The 16,680-nt window shown below is 45.2% G+C and overlaps 1 protein-coding gene across 1 annotated transcript; it reads left to right on the top strand.

Annotated features, from left to right (window-relative positions):
* Positions 1–6,026: 6,026 nt before the first annotated feature.
* tekt2 (tektin 2 (testicular)) lies at positions 6,027–13,827 on the top strand. Its single transcript, XM_007908749.2, has 10 exons — positions 6,027–6,065; positions 6,653–6,827; positions 7,280–7,405; positions 7,743–7,948; positions 8,581–8,724; positions 9,904–10,018; positions 10,354–10,461; positions 10,842–10,985; positions 11,727–11,806; positions 12,528–13,827. Exons 2-10 carry the CDS (start codon positions 6,672–6,674, stop codon positions 12,739–12,741), a joined length of 1,293 nt encoding a protein of 430 aa, XP_007906940.1. The 5' UTR covers positions 6,027–6,065; positions 6,653–6,671; the 3' UTR covers positions 12,742–13,827.
* The last annotated feature ends 2,853 nt before the right edge of the window (positions 13,828–16,680 follow it).

Consider the following 16,680-nt stretch of genomic DNA (forward strand, 5'->3'; position numbering starts at 1 on the left):
AACAAACCAGGTGAATTTTTTGGAGTTAAAATCGGACAACCTCCTTTTCTCTGGTACTGATCTTCCTTTTGATAAATCAATATTATTTAAAACTATTCCAAAATGCCTACTTGCCTATTTCCAACTATTTTATACAGTCCATTCTAACTGGATTTTGGATTGCTTCAGTGTCAATCAATCAGTCAATCATTCCCTGTGATATCAAACTGCACTTTTCTTCCCATTCCCCCCCACCCCCCAACCAAAATAACTGAAGTAACCATTAGGTAAATATTTAGCAGAACGCTCTTTCTTAAAATTTAACGATGTGGCGTGATTTCATTAATCAAATTAATGCTAGCCTTGGGAAATGTAGTATTTGAAGAATGGGTGCTTAACTAGGCGGCTTTTTTTTTTCTTATTGATACATCCTTAGTAGAAATCGTGGTGCTAAAATGTTTTGACTTTCTTTTTTGTTTGCAGACGTGAATAGTTAAAAGACTTTTTGAGAGCTTGAGTCACATCGTGGCTGGGTTGACTTGGAACAAAAAATTTATTAACGGTAGTGAGAGCATCTTCCCTGCATCCCAAAATGTGACCACTTTGAGGTACAATACATGAAGCTTATTAGCCATTTGTATTCAAGTATCTAGTGTGAAGGGTAATTTAGGCAGGTCAATGGCATATTCTTTCCAGTGAGAATTCTCTCCACCCCCCACCACCCCAACTCCCTCAATTCATTGCTTGTGGGATTCTAAATTGGAGCTGGGAAAGAAATAATGAGACGTAATAAAGAAATTTTTAACTGAACAGTGAAAAGTCTACTTGTACATTACCCATCGCTCAAGAGGAGAGTACGGAACAATGTTTTGTTATTCGAGAATTTTACGAAGAGGGATTTATTTATTTTTTTAAAATCTTACTGTTCACAACACTGTGGATGGAGGTTTGAGTCCTAACACTCCCTGACACATAGCCGCCAGCCTCACTTTGTGATCAGGGAGTGTGCGCCCTGGAGAGGAAGGAGTAGGGGGTGTAAAATTAACCACCTCTGTGTCTTGTCACCCAGCAAGTGAACCTCATGTTGGCCCAGCACACCTCGCCATTGGTGTCCCATCTTCTGAATAAGTCTGTGGCTTGCATAGTTAGCTCTTAGCTGGAGAGGAAGAGCCCCTGAGGGGAAATCGAGTGGAATTGGTGGTTGTGTATGGTGAGCGTTCCTTTTTAAGGAAGCTTAGGATAAAAACACTACACCTCAGTAACCTTTGTATGCTGCATAAAGAAAATACTGCTTTCGGTTACATTATATCTGCTGCACATGCTTGACAATACACTTTAAAGAAAAATGTTCAAAAATTGTCTTAATAGCAGTTATCGATTTGGATTTTTAATGGAAAAAAAATGAGCCTTTATTTTGTGGTTATTTCTGAAAGTTAACTCTTATTTATTACTAATGTTTAGCGCACTGCAATGTAACATGTTATGCATTACTGTTTTGCAATCAGACTTTTAGAGGGAGGGCCTCTTATCGCTTGTTGCCTTTTTCCTCAGATGAGACGTGTGAATCTGAAATTATCATAGAGGCGTGTGTTGTATAATGTCTTGTGGATGTTGTACCTGTTATTGTACTTGCTGAGGTTACTTGTTTTGTTTTTAGATCTTGGGCCTTCATTATAGAGCTTGCATTAGGTTCATTCTTTCCCACGTTCAAAATGGATTGGAAAAAGAACATTCACAACGTCAATGCATAATATCCTACACTTCAGATGAACTCCACTGAGAGTGTGTAATAATTGGAACAGAATATACTGATAATAATCCTTGCATTTGATACAGCGCCTTACCACGTCTTTGAGATGTCTCAAAGCGCTTCATGGAATATACTGTAAAGTGAAGAGGTGAACCAGCATTGATAGCCATCAGAAACCATTTGAACACTGATACGATCAGCAAGTGCAAGCTACAGGTCAGCCCCTTGTGAGGTGGCTTGTGGGTTGGAAGGTACATGATGAAGGCCATTGATCAATATTTTTGTCTACTAATCAATTATCATGTATATTGCTTTGTTTTCAACACTCTCTCGCTCCAAATGGCCAAACAATGGCAACACACAAGAAGTCATCCAAAGTAACCTCAGAAGGGTTTCAGGCAGTGTAAGATTTTTTTCTAATTTTTTATAACTAATGATATAAAAAAAAGTTGACCTTTTTGCATCCTTGAACAGTTCAGCGTTGGTACCAGTTACTAAAATCAAATGCTTGTATATGAAGGAATATTTTCTTTGCCCGATGCACGCAGTGTGGTTTTGTTGTGTTCCCGGGAATTGAAGAATTATTACTGAGACGCGAGAGGATTAATTGCCCCTCTACCTATCTCTCGCTTTATATCTTCACAGAGACGAGTTTATTTAGTTCCACTGCAATTGAACAGCACTTTCTTTATGATGTCATGCTATAGCCACTCTGCTGTAACGGAGAATTTAGGCAACGTACGTCTCGCTCTCCGTAACTCAGACACTGTTCCCTTGGCCAAAAGGATGGTGGTTCTTCTGCCTTTTGATAATAAATAATAATAATTCTTGCATTTGATATAGCGCCTTACAAAAACTTGCATTTAATATTGCGCCCTTCACACAGGGTAACGTCCCAGGAGAAGAGCCTTATCACGTCTTCGAGACGTCTCCAAGCGCTTCACAGAATATACTGTCAAGTTAATTGTTCTGTGTATTTTGTGGGCGAAACGCGGCAGCCAATCGCGCACAGCAGCGTCCCCACAAACAGTCGTGGATTGAGTGACCAAATTATTATTTATTATTATTTTTATTTTGAAGGGATTATTACTGCAGGTGTCAGGCGATTTCCCGGCTGGCTTTCTGCGGGGAAGTGCCTGATCTCCCTCCGGCTGCACAATCCTCCCAAAATAATGGCTGAGTTTGAGACTTTGCTGTATATAGGGGTGGTGTTGGCCAGCACTTGCACCTTATCACTCCATGCCACAGTGTGTTATAGCATCTCCGCCCCTCTCCAGCAGAGCGATGACATCGTAATGAATCCTCGCTGCCTTCGTTGCAAGTCCTCACCTGGTTTTAAAAAGCAACGCAAATCTAATTAGTGTCTGCAATTCTTCCTGAGGTATAAATCGAATGGCAATAGAACTCCTTTCAATTATATCACAGGGCAGATAGACCTAATGCGGAGAAACAGAGTACAAAATAATTTTGCTCTGACGATTGGTATCATCAGAAAGAACTCCCTAAGGAACAATGAGATCTGGAGATCACAAGTAAGACTTGAATGGTGGGAAGGTTCTTGCCTGGGTGGTGGGAGGAGGAGGGGTAAACTGTCCTGTTGTGTATGCTTCATGTACCTGTTTCCAACTCTCACATCAGGCTGGGAGAATGGTTACCTCTCAATGCTGACTTCCCACGAGATAACCTCTGTATTAGCCCTCTTGAGTACTGGAAGTTTGCAATTATTTGGAAAGTTTGCGATCATTTGTTCAGCCAAACCTTCAGTGTTGGCTTCAAGCAACCAGGGTTCCTGGGTGGGGTGGGTCTTGCTTAAACTACGGCATTCATCGTCCACGTTGACCCTTTGTTAAACTTGGGTCTTTTTGTTTTTTAAGTTGATAACAAATTGGTAGACAATTCGGATTTACAATTCGACAACAAATTACACTTCGGAAAGACGTCCCAGAACGCTGGACAGTCGGGTTCGGACCTGAATTTTAATTCAAGCAGACCGAACGCATGGTTCACTTCAAATTTCAGGAGTCCTCTTCTCTCCTCACCGCCCCCCCCCCCCCCCCCCACCACCCAAAAATATATATTTCAGCAGAAATGTCCTTCATAGCTTTAAAATGTACAACTTTAAAACAAAGTGTGTGGTGTACATTGGGATAGATACCTAGAACCTCAGAACCTTCCAGAATTTAAGTGATCTCTGACGATGATGCATTGATTATGTGGATTACTTTATGCTTTTGCAGTACTCAAGAGACTTAATGAACTTTGCTGAAATTATTTTTGTAAACGCGTTCATAATTTGTAAATTCTAACAACCCAACCTTTTAACAAATGTATGAGTCCGATTTTGTTAACCGCAAATGTAACTGTTATCCAACCTGTTTGGGTAATCTGGAGCTTTCTGATCCGGGGCTTTGTGTGACTGGGCAGACATGTTGATTGTCCTTTTTAAAATCCTCGCAATGCTTTGAGTATTTAAGACATTTTCAGCTTTTGAGTACATTTTTCACGTATAGTTTTGGGGGAATTTAATTTTGCTCTTCCCCCCCCCCCCCCACAGTTTAGCTAAAAGCACTAAATTTAATTCCTACCAATAAAAATGCCATATGATAACATGTAATAAAGTTATCTGCGTGATTCTGTGCAGGATTTCCTCTCGCCTTTTGTGCGGCTGACTTTTTGAAAAATCACAAACATTTGAAACCGCTTTTGATCATCACCGTGCAATGGAAGGGTACCATCTGTCGCTTCCTCACCTGCTGCAAAAACCAAGGCGATCCCAAAAGTTGATAGGGGGGGCGAAAAAAAAATATCATTCTTCACCATCAAACTGTGCATTAGTTTGGCGCTTTACCGCTTTTTTTAATATAAAAACAAATTGGAGAATTACAGCGCCACACAGTACATTTCTGCATTAACAAAATGTTCTCCCATTAAGAAACACCTAATCGTGATCTTGTCATGTTGACTTTTGGTGCAGGAATCCTCCTCGGGTTCCTTCTGAAAGGGTTTAGAAAGCCTTAATGCACAGTCTGTGTTTCCAGCCCTGCGGGTCTTTGTGTCAAGCCAGACAGAAACAAATAGTTCCAGAGGGCTTCCTCACAAGCTTTTGTAAGTTAATAATATACCATCAGGCAGTATTCAGCGGTCTGCCATTGCAAGGGATGTGTCCTCGTCTTAATATTTATTGAAAATCAAAACTACAACACACAGCATCACACAAAACAAACAAATGCCAGCATTCACCCATGTAATCCTTGAGGTTTTGCAGGTACTGTCAGTTTTCTTTATGTACTCATTTTTGTTACTCTTGAATAAATGTTTTCAATTACTTTACGGTTCAGGCAAGCCCACAATTTCTCGTGTTCCAACAAATAATGGTCGGTCACTACTTTTAACTACTGAAACGCATCCGTGTTTATTCCGTTAATGAAGCCATGAAGGACCGGGTCTGTTCCTGATCACTGATATCTGATCTTAGTTGGGGGTACTTTGCAGTGATGCTATATTTGGCATCGGCACTTCTGGGGTCTGGAGGGTAAAAAATAAACCGACCCGATCATTACCCAGTGACCTCTGCTGGGAAATGCATACCTGGGCTGTTGGAGACGTGCTGCACGGGCAGAGGTACCGCCTTTCAGGTGAGGGGTAAAACCGAGGTCGCAGGTGGACGCCGGACAAAATCGGACAAAACTCTCTGCCCCGGTGCGTCCAGCTGTATTCTGGTCGGTCAACGACAACAACAACAACAACAACGACAAGATTCCATTTATTGAGCGCCTTTCACGTCGGGAGGACGTCCCAAAAGGCGCTGTGCAGTTGGGTCAACAACAACTTGCGTTTAAATAGTGTCCCTCGGGCGGGCCCCTCGCTTGGTCCAAACCAACCGCAAGGGGTCGGTCGGGTGAGCTTTCCGGCCGGAAAGTGACCTCTGACGGTGGACGATTACCGATGCCCCGGGCGTGAGGGCATTGACGTCGGCATCTGCGGGTCGCGGCGGAAGACCTTCACTCTTCGACCACGGCTCTGGACATCTCTCCCCCCCCGGGGGGCTGGGTGCGGTGCTCTGCCACTGTCAAGCGCTCTGGGTCGCTATACGGTGTGTGTGTGTAAGTCGCTGCAGGTGGGACCAGAGGCTCTCTGGGGAGAGGTCACGTGGGAGGGTCCCGTCTGTTGCCGTCGGTCGTCACGGTTACCATTGTCGCCGAGACGCGCTCTGATTGGCGCGAGCGGAGCGGTCACCTGGTTACGGGGCCGCGTCCTTAGCAACGAGGAGAAGCCCCGACCCGGTGGGTCTCACAGGGACCGACCGACCGACCCCCACACACCGACACCGCCACCGGTAAGGCCTTTCCCGCGGGGGGGGGGTGAGGGGACACACACACACACACACATCTCCTCTCTTCCTGTCTCAGCGGCGGTTTCGATGCATTTATTTGCATTAAAATCTCGGGGTCGCGCGTTTCTTTTAAACCGCTCCGAACTGCACCCGAACCGACTCCGTGATTTAGTGGATCAACTGACTTCGCCTCCGCCCGCCCTCCCGCCCACTCCCCGCTGTGTCAAAGGCTGAGAGTGCCTTTACATTGCTGTTGTCAAAGATGCTGAAAATAAATGGATTATTTCACGGAGAGGAGGGGGTGGGGGTGGGGGGGGGGGGGGGTGAGGGGCTGGGGGGGCTGGGGGGGTGAGGGGCTGGGGGGGGGTGGGGGGGTGAGGGGCTGGGGGGTGGGGGCTGGGGGGAGTGAGGGGCTGGGGGGGTGAGGGCTGGGGGGGTGAGGGGCTGGGGGGGTGAGGGGTTGGGGGTGTGAGGGGGTGGGGGATAGGGGGGGTGAGGGGCTGGGTGGGGTGGGGGGGGGGGGGGTGGGGTGGAGGGGGAGGGAAAGTCCTGTGTTATTTCTCTCACCAAATCTTGTCATTTTTCCGCAGCTACACTTTGCAACCAAAAATGGCCACTCTGAGTTTGAAGTCAGCTCAGAGGTATTCTGTTCCCGATTGGTTCACCAACAACAACCAGATCTCGACCAATTCAGAGAGGCAGCGTTACATGTCCCATGAGATCCGCCAGGAAGCCAGGGCCTTGCGGAATGAAACCAACAACCAGGTAAGGGGTTAACAACCAATCACACTTCTGTCACGCCGTTCAAGCCGGGAGGATGTCCCAAGGCATCGGGAGGATCAGATGAACATCAAGAGCTTTGCGGCTTGTATCCTCTCTGACCCCAGGCTCCGTAAGCCCATCGCGCTCATCTCCTCCCTAAAACAAATATCTATCTACCTCAGTCTTGAAAATTTGAATGGGTTCGGCATCCACAGCCTTCTGGGGGAGAGAGTTCCAGATTTCTCTCATATATTCCACTACCATTTCGGTAAAAACTTGCTTCCAGATTTCACTCCTAAATGGTCTCGCTCTAATTTTAAGATCGTGCCCCCACCAGAGGAAATAGTTTCTCTGTGTCCGGTTCTGCTACCGGTCCCAGGCAATTCAGAGTAATTTGCTTATCGATTCCGCAACTTCGTCAAGTCTGAGACCTGAATATCTTTTCCTTGTTGTAGACTAAATGGGATCAGGAAGACAACAACACAAGACTTGCTGAGCGGATAGACGCGGTGGACAGATGGAAAGAACTTTTAGAAATTTGTCTCTGTGATATCAATGCCGAGATTGATGCTTTAACTAAAGTAAGTTTTTTTTTTTCGTGCTCAAGTTTCTGTTTTGAAAACGGCACCAAGATAACAATATGTGTGGGTAGTAATAATAATAATCCTTGCATTTGATATACAGCGCCTTATCAAGTCTTCGAGATGTCTCAAAATGCTTCATAGAATATACTGTAAAGTGAATTGACTATATTTTGTGGGAAAAATTTATCTTAATGATACCGTGATGTTAATTTTATATTGAAATTCAGTGACTGTGTATTTTGTGGGCGAACCGAGGAAGTGCAGGCAATGGGAGATTCAGTGTCCTGTACTATATATAATCCATTTACTTTGCTGCTTGTGCTACCTGTCCCAGAGTAAGGAGGAGGCAGAACGGGCCCTGGAGGCCAAGAATCTTAACCTGGATGTTTCGATTGAGAACCTGACGTTGAGGGAAGGTCGTCAAGACATTGATCTGGTGACTGACTCAGTGCACGAAGAGCTGCTGAAAGAGGTGGAAGTGATTAACGGATCAAAGAAAGCTCTTCAGCAGAAAATCAGTGAGGCCTTTGAACAGCTTTGGTAGGTACAAACCAGTACCAATGCCCCGTTTAACTCAATAAGCCTTGCACTTGATGTTGTACCTACAACATAGAAACTTGTTAAAGCACTTCACAGCCAGTTCCTGTGAAGAACAATGACTGTTTATAAGACAGCAATGTCCTACAGTTAGCTTTGAAGTGAAGACCAATTTATCTGGGAGAATTGTTGGCCATTACACCAAGAGAAATTCCCTTTTGATTTCAAACAGTATCAGGGGATCTTTAATGGTTACAGGTTTCAGGGTGCCACCAGGTTGCCATTGAAGCATTTCATGTTGAGTTGGAGCTTTGGTCTCTTTAATTCCAGCAGCAGTAACAGGAATGTAGACTACATTTTCTGTAGATCTTTTGGAGATGAGGGTTTAATTTATGTTTGTATCTGTGACATGAGGCACATTGAGACCTATAGAGGCAGATAATGCAGTGAAAGGCTCAGTGATAATAATAATCCTTATATTTGATATAGTGCCTTATCACATCTTCTCTTATAATGCTATACAGTATGTACTGTGTACAATAGCTACATTGAAATGCTAATAATGTTTTGGGGGTAGGTTATCAGGAGCTATGTTATACAGAGCACGTTTGCCATCTTTATTATTTTCTCCCCAGTCTGTTGCAGGAGGCTCGTCAGCAGCTGAATTTCGATCTCCGCAATAAGAGAGAAGCTTTGAACATTGATGAAGTCTGTCTGTCACTCAACAACAATTCCCCGAACATCTCATTCAAACCAAACCCCCTGCGGATCCCCCCCGGGTGAGAAAGACCTTGATTTGTTTCCAAATCCGACATCGAAACATAGGAACAGGCCATTTAGCCCTTCGAGGCTGTTCTGCCATTCTATAAGATTGTGGCTGATCTGTGTCTCAATTGCAATTACCCACCCTTGCCCCATATCCCTTGATACCCTGGCCTAGCAAATATCCACCCACCACAGTCTTGAATGTGTAACATCTTCAGTATTTGATATTTAATTTGACATTGATATTTAAACTTTGGTGGGGAGGAGGGTAAAATGTTCTGATAAAACAATTGAGCCAGTCGAGGGCGCTGTACGATAGGCCAATTCCTTGTGTTTGATACACATCGGGCACATCTCAGTGTTGTGGCTGTGTATTTTGTAGGCGAATACAGCAACCGATTTGTACACAGCAAGGTCTCACAAACAGCCATGAAATGATTGACCCCAATTTTATCTCGGGTCACACGATCGTGGCCTGAACAGCGCATGGAGTCAGCCTGTGTGACACCCAGTGACAGGCCCGTGACAGTAGTCTGTTTGGAAGGAATTCATTCGGTGGATGACGTTTTCTCCCACATCCTCCCCAGATGCGGAGGTTTGTGCTGTGGTTCAGTTACACAAGCAGCAACAGCCTTCTGTGGCCTGAGTGAGCACTTCCTCATGAGACGGTGCAGATAGGCAGCCCTTGCTGTTCTTACACACGCTCTTCAGCAGAGGTCTCTCTCGTTCAGCAGCAAAAGCAGCAATGAGTTTAATGCTAACCCAACCTCACTTGTCTCACTGATAATAATTAATAAATAATAACAATCCTTGCATTTTGACATAGCACCTTACCACGTCATTGAGACATCTCAAACTGCTTCACATAATATGTTGTGGGGTGAATTGACTGTATAATTTGTGGGCTATATATTTTTGTGTATTTAGAGACTGATAGTTAAATCCCCATAGACCGTCAGGATGGCTATGGCATCAGGCCATTCATTTTAAACCCCAATTTGACTCCAAAATAGTATGTTTTTTGAAAAAAAAATTGTTTTAATGTTCCCATTTTTGGCCCGATCAAACCAATAACGATCATCCTTGGATTTGATACAGCGCCTTATCACGGTGTTATCACCAGCTTCCGACATGAAATTTTGTATTGTCATGTGAGCAGAAATGTTGACTATGTTTCTGTGCTGTGACGACAGCTCCACCACAGTGCAGCAATGGGACCAGTTCAGCCGCTACAACAAGGACCGCGCGGAGGCAGAGATGGAAGCTTCCACTGCTCTCCGTGAAGCCATCGCGGCCACCATCGGCTTTGTAAGTCCCATTATAAACCCAAAGCCTTCCATTTTAAACAGCTGCAGTTTATAGTTCTAGACAGTAGATGGTTTGGGACATGTCGCGTGTATGCAACTACTGGGAAGGGTGGAAGGCGAACTGGATGGACCTTGGTCTTCTTTTGTCTAGCAAACTCTTATGTTCTTATAGCAGGAATCAAGATGACTGATTGCTAATGATTTTATTGCAAGGATTATAACCAAGTCACAGCCATCACAACACAGAAACATAGTCAACCTTAGTAGGTACAGCCTCAGTAGAACCTATAATCAGAATCGCCCCAGATTCCTATTTGTTTAATTTTGCCATTACAGACGGATAATGAAGTGGAGGCACAGCGGGTGGCTACGGAGTTTGCCTTCAGGAAGAGAATCCACGAGTTTGAACAGGCGCTGACTGAGCTGCGGTGGCAGGAGAAGAATGTAATGTTCCGGTTAATAACAATAATTATACCATTTATTTTTAATATTAGCTTTTTATAAACATATGTCTCCTAATACCTGTTCAAAGGAATACTCTTCTCTGACGTGTATTCCTTTGAACAGGTATTAGGAAATATCATTATTCTCGTAATCACTTCAGAGACATTATTAACTCTTCCTGAACCAGGGCTGTGGTTAGATTTAATACTGAATCAGGTTGTTGGAAAACGTACTCAGGACTTATCACACCTGACTCTAGTATAACATCCATCCATTAAACGCTCGAAAGACAAGTTCTGTTATTGGTAAAGTGCCAAGAGATTCAGTACGAATGTCGGTGGAGTGGTTGTTGGCTGTAACCTCTCACCTCCCTCGCTCAGCTCCTGGAGGAGATTGCAGATCTGGAAGAAGAAATCCGGCGTCTGGAAGCAGACCTTCGAGCTAAAGCTGCTCCGTTGAAGTTGGCGCACACCAGACTGGAGACTCGCACCTACAGATCCCACGCCGACCTGTGTAGGGATGAGGTGAGAAGAGACTCAGCTATCACGTTTTCCTGTAGCATAGTGGTTAGAGCGCTCACCTCTCAGCCGAGAGGACTCGGGTTCGATTCCCAGACAGGACAATACTTTAGGCAAGCTTCCTTACTCCACACACACACACACACACACACATGCCTCTATTTGCCGAGCAGTAAAAAGGAACCCGGTTGTTAGTCGATTGGTAGATCGCTTTTTTGGGGGTAATGATCGCTTCAAAATAAATAAATGAATAATTTGGTCACTCAATCCACGACTGTTTGTGGGACACAGCTGTGTGCAATTGGCTGCAGAGTTTTGCCCACAAAACACAGTCACTCCACTTCACACTATATTCTATTAAGCGCTTTGAGACTTCCCGGAGACACAATAAGGCGCTATATCAAATGCAAGGATTGTTATTACTAGGATTAAAATAAATCTCAGGCATTGAAGTGAAAATGAAATTGTAAACTCCTGAAGTGTACATCAGTTGGTTCAGTTGCTTCCACCAGCGCAATTGGAGAGAATACATTTATTTTAATAAAACTATTTTAAAAAAAAGTTTAGAGGCAAAGCATCAAATAAAAAACAGACCTTATACCCTCATATAGTCTGAATATTTCATTCCTGTTTAACGTGTAATAAAACTGAGAGACTGTGTTTATCTCTGCAGATGGTTGCGAGCAAGTCAATTGATAAAAATGCCCAATTTCCACAATGTGAGTAAGGTTTTATCTTTCTCTGCAGGTTCAGTACGGGCTGACCGATGAGGTTCACCAACTGGAGGGAACGATCTCTGCACTCAAACAGAAGCTGGCACAGGCTCAGTACGTAAACTCTCCTTATCTCCAGAGAAACTTACCCTCTCTCACCCAGAAGCAGTCAAATCAATTCACGCAATTCCTACTAAGTAGACAGTAGAATAGGTACCAAAATCTGCCCTATTCTAATGACAGCTATTGAAGGAGAATGGTACAGACTCTGGAAGAAAAATACTAAATGGTTTGGGGAAAGAGTAGGAGAATGGGGCTAACTCCAGTGGGGGAGGTGCAGCAGAACAACAACAACAACAAATGACATTTACACAGAGCCTTTCCCGTCGTGAGGACGTCCGAAAGCTCTGGACAGGCAAGAATGTGCACCCGAGCTGGGGATTGGGATCAGGAGTGATAGATTTTTTAAAAATAGCGGAATTAGGGGATATGGGATAGGGCGGTAATTAGAGTTAGGTCTGAAGATCAGCCATGATCTTATCGAATGGCGGGGCACAGGCTCGAGGGGCCGAATGGCCTACTCCTGCTCCTAATTCTTATGTTCTTAGGAGGGATGGAGGGCGTCCACAGGCACAATTGAAGTGGAGAGTTTTGAGATGGGAGCCTTGAAAGAGGCAAGACAGGAAGCGAGGCGAAGGTATTGTTGGGTGGAGTTCCAAAGGATGGGGTCAGAAAGGCTGAAGGTGGGGCAGGCAGGGTGAGACGTGGAGGGACAAATGTCTCCATCTGAGAGTAAAGGTTTATATTGATGATAATTCTCATTCCTGTGCTTTAGAGATGCTCTAGATGCTTCATACAAACAACTAGCAAGAGTCCAAGCGGATATTGGCTTCAAATCCCACTCCCTGTGTCTGGATAATCAGAGCATGGATGTGAGAAGAAAGTTAATCACTCCCCCCGAGAAATACGTCTCAAAGGTGGACGGTTTCAACCGCACACCCCACCACGAGCTGTCTCCAATCAAGTGCCGTCAGCTGGACCTGGCCTAACCATAAAGGAGCAACACACAGGAAGGAAAGGCACAGTGTAAAGTGCTGCCCCCATTTCCAATAACGAACAAGCAAGTCTAATCATGGATTGAATCCCACAGGAAAAGAAATAAATGTATAGGTCTGATAGCAAAGTTCATGAATGTTCACTCCTGCATGAGGCAAGAGAGAGAGAGAGAGAGAGAGAGAGAGAAAATAATACAAGCAAATGTAATTCACAGGATCTGGTTTCTGTCTTTGCAAATACCAGAGTCCTGTCAGAGTTCCGAGGTTGGTGAAAATAAAGTTTCTCTATGTGAGCTCCCACAATAGTTTAGTGTTTTGAGTTGAGCCAAAGTGGGAACTGTAATTATACTAATAATATATATAATAATAGTAATCCTTGCATTTGATGTAGCACCTTATCACGTCATTGAGACGTCTCAACTTTTCACAGGATCTCTGGGCTTCGGAACCAGGGAGAGAAACAGTCAGTCAGGTTCCTGCTGTTGATCACAATCACCGTGAGCTCTGCTGTAAGGGCCAATTATCAGTTAATGACAGAATTTGCTTCAGCTGTGACATTCTCTCCCTGTGAGTTTCATAGCCCGACAGCACTCAGTGTCAAAGATTACACAGAACAAATGACACTAAACCAAGGTAACACAGGAATACGAGCGAGTGTCTACGGAACTTGTGCAACTCTTAGTGAGAAACATCATCATGTTAATAACAATCTTTCTCCGCTCTCTTCTTAAAGGGCAAAAAGCTCCTTCTACTTCTCAAACTGTAGAGTGGGTGAAGATACCTGGACTCATTCCTAATGCCCTGAATCTTTCCCGCTGGGGCTTTGCTGTCCATAACATCCAATCCTAGCAGTCTCTGTGGAGTGTTGCTAACTGGAAATCATCATACTTTCCTTCCGTTCATTGATGAAGGCAAAAAGTCCCTTTGTCAGAATCAAGCATCAAACAACTTTCAGCTGTGATTGATTCATTCCACTTTAAGACAATTCATCAGCTGGTAGTTTAGTTCTGTGTTGATGTGACAAACTGCCTGTAAAATAACATTCATTCAGTTAATAAATAAATACGTGTTCAAATGACAGAACCTAAATAGGATTCAAAATATCCTACCGTACAAGTTAAAGAATCACAAATAAACTCCTTGGTTTCATTTTGCGTAAGTCAGCCTCTCTGTCACTGAATATCCGTATATAATTTGCAATAATATTCCCAACCAGATTCAACGTGTGAAATCTGATTTACACTTCTGAACATTAAACGCAGGATAATTTGCTATTTGAAATTACCTAATTGTGATTTCCAAAAGGTGTCAATGTGCAAAAAGAAACGCACTTCTTCCCCCAATGGGAAGTTTCAATTTAGCAATTTAGCATCTGATTTGCAAATTAGATTCCCTCTGTGACATTTTTTTTAACAAAGGCGTGAAACAAAGAAACATCCTGCACGTCTGCAATAAAACCCAATTCGAAGGCAGAAAAAAAAATGATACACGAGTTTTGTGGAGGTTGAAAGAAAGAACTTGTGTTTATTTTAGTGGCTTATGTCAAATTGTCTCAGAGTGCTTTACCGGAGTGCCCTCAGTCCAATCGCTGTTCCGTGCTGAAATGCTCTGGGATGCTACCCTGCATGAACGACATTAGATAAGTGCAAGTTGTTGTTGAAGTGAGCCAACATGGGAGTGCGGAGTTCCAATCGGCCTCAATCCCCTGTACCAGGAAACGGGAATAATAATAATAATAATCCTTGCATTTGATATAGCGCTTTTCACGTCGGGAGGACGTCCCAAAGCGCTTCACAGAACACACTGTAAAGTGAATTGACTGTATATTTGTGGGCGAACGCGGCAGCCAATTGCGCACAGCAATGTCCCACAAACAGTCGTAGATTGAAAATGACCAATTTATTATTGTTTTGTTTTGGAGGGATTATTATTAGGCTGTGTGGAGTAAGGAAACTTGCCCAAGGTTTCGCCCTCTGCCTGGAATTGAACTCAGGTCTCTGGGAGAACAATCAACGTAGATTCCCTTGCCTTCATTGCTGCCCAATGACACGCGCTCACCCCCCCAACCCACACACACCCGAGACACACCCGGAATCAAGTGTTGTTCTCTTGCTCTTTATTCACTGTAATCATTTGACCAGAGGATTGGCGACACCCGACTGAATAGGATCATGGCACGAGTCAATTGTGGCTGCTGGGGGGCAAGTAATAATGAATTGGTCACTCAGTCCACGACTGCTCGTGGGCCTCCGCTGTGCGCAGTTGGGCCGCCCACAGAATATAACGTGCGCTTTACAACATATTCCTGGGAAGCGCTTGGAGACGCCTCGAAGACGTGATCAGGCGCTGCATCAAATTGCACGTCTTTTTTTTTTAACGCTTATGTTTACGCTTATGTTCTTCACGAGAGGGCGACACCTGTCCACAGTATCCACCGCACACACTTCTCCCCCCCACACACACCCACCCCCCTCCTCCTCCCTATTTCAAATCCGCCCATTCCCCCCACAAAAACAATTGCGATAAATATCTCAGCCGCCCCCCACCCCCAAAAAAAAAAGTCCAGGTACATTAAATAGATGATTGAGTTGGATTTATATATATATATATATATATATATGTGAGTGAGTGAGTGAGTGAGTGTATAAATGTGAATCAAATGCAATAAAGTCTCACTATTGTTCCATCGCAAGTGATTGACAACGTGAACAGCCAATAGGAGATGGAGGGGCGGGACATGTGCCAGGGTGGGTGGGTGTGGCGACCTGGGGACCAATCAGGGAGCGAGGGGCGTGTGCCTGGGGAGGAAGAGTGACGGGCTGGGAACCAATCAGAGAGCGAGGGGCGTGTGCCAGGGTGGAAGAGTGACGGGCTGGGGACCAATCAGAGAGCGAGGGGCGGGGGGGCGTGGCCTGGGGAGGAAGAGTGACGGGCTGGGGACCAATCAGGGAGCGAGGGGCGGGGGGCGTGTGCCTGGGGAGGAAGAGTGACGGGCTGGGGACCAATCAGGGAGCGAGGGGCGGGGGGCGTGTGCCAGGGGAGGAAGAGTGACGGGCTGGGGACCAATCAGGAGCGAGGCGGGCGTGTGCCTGGGGAAGAAAGTGACGGTTGGGGACCAATCAGGGAGCGAGGGGCGGGGGGCGTGTGCCTGGGGAAGAAGAGTGACGGGCTGGGGACCAATCAGGGAGCGAGGGGCGGGAGGCGTGTGCCAGGGGAGGAAGAGTGACGGGCTGGGGACCAATCAGGGAGCGAGGGGGGGACGTGCGCATTAAGCCCCGCCCTCCGGGTCTTCTGGATACATTGTGAATGTGACAAAGAAACAAAAGCAACAGAGAGAGAAACAAAGGGAAACACTCACAGAGCTCACACTCACACACACACAGCTCACACTCACTCACACACAGAGCTCACACTCACTCACACACAGCTCACACTCATTCACACACAGAGCTCACACTCACTCACAGAGCTCACACTCACTCACACACACAGAGCTCACACTCACTCACACACACAGAGCTCACACTCACTCACAGAGCTCACACTCACTCACACACACAGAGCTCACACTCACTCACACACACAGAGCTCACACTCACTCACACACACACAGCTCACACTCACTCACACACAGCTCACACTCATTCACACACAGAGCTCACACTCACTCACACACACACAGCTCACACTCACTCACAGAGCTCACACTCACTCACACACACACACAGAGCTCACACTCACACACACACAGCTCACACTCACTCACAGAGCTCACACTCACTCACACACACACACACAGAGCTCACACTCACTCACACACACACAGCTCACAGTCACTCACACACACACAGCTCACACTCACACACAGCTCACACACACACACACAGAGCTCACACTCACACACACACAGAGCTCACACTCAAACACACACAG

This window comes from Callorhinchus milii, unplaced genomic scaffold (genome assembly GCF_018977255.1).
Source record: "Callorhinchus milii isolate IMCB2004 unplaced genomic scaffold, IMCB_Cmil_1.0 Scaffold10, whole genome shotgun sequence".
NCBI classification, from domain to species: domain Eukaryota; kingdom Metazoa; phylum Chordata; class Chondrichthyes; order Chimaeriformes; family Callorhinchidae; genus Callorhinchus; species Callorhinchus milii.

Excerpts from the sequence above, each read along its gene's own strand:
- tekt2 (XM_007908749.2), top strand. The coding sequence starts at position 6,672 with ATGGCCACTCTGAGTTTGAAGTCAGCTCAGAGGTATTCTGTTCCCGAT. Across the intron at positions 6,828-7,279 it reads GGAATGAAACCAACAACCAG|ACTAAATGGGATCAGGAAGA; the intron begins GTAAGGGGTTAA and ends TCCTTGTTGTAG. Across the intron at positions 7,949-8,580 it reads GAGGCCTTTGAACAGCTTTG|TCTGTTGCAGGAGGCTCGTC; the intron begins GTAGGTACAAAC and ends TTTTCTCCCCAG.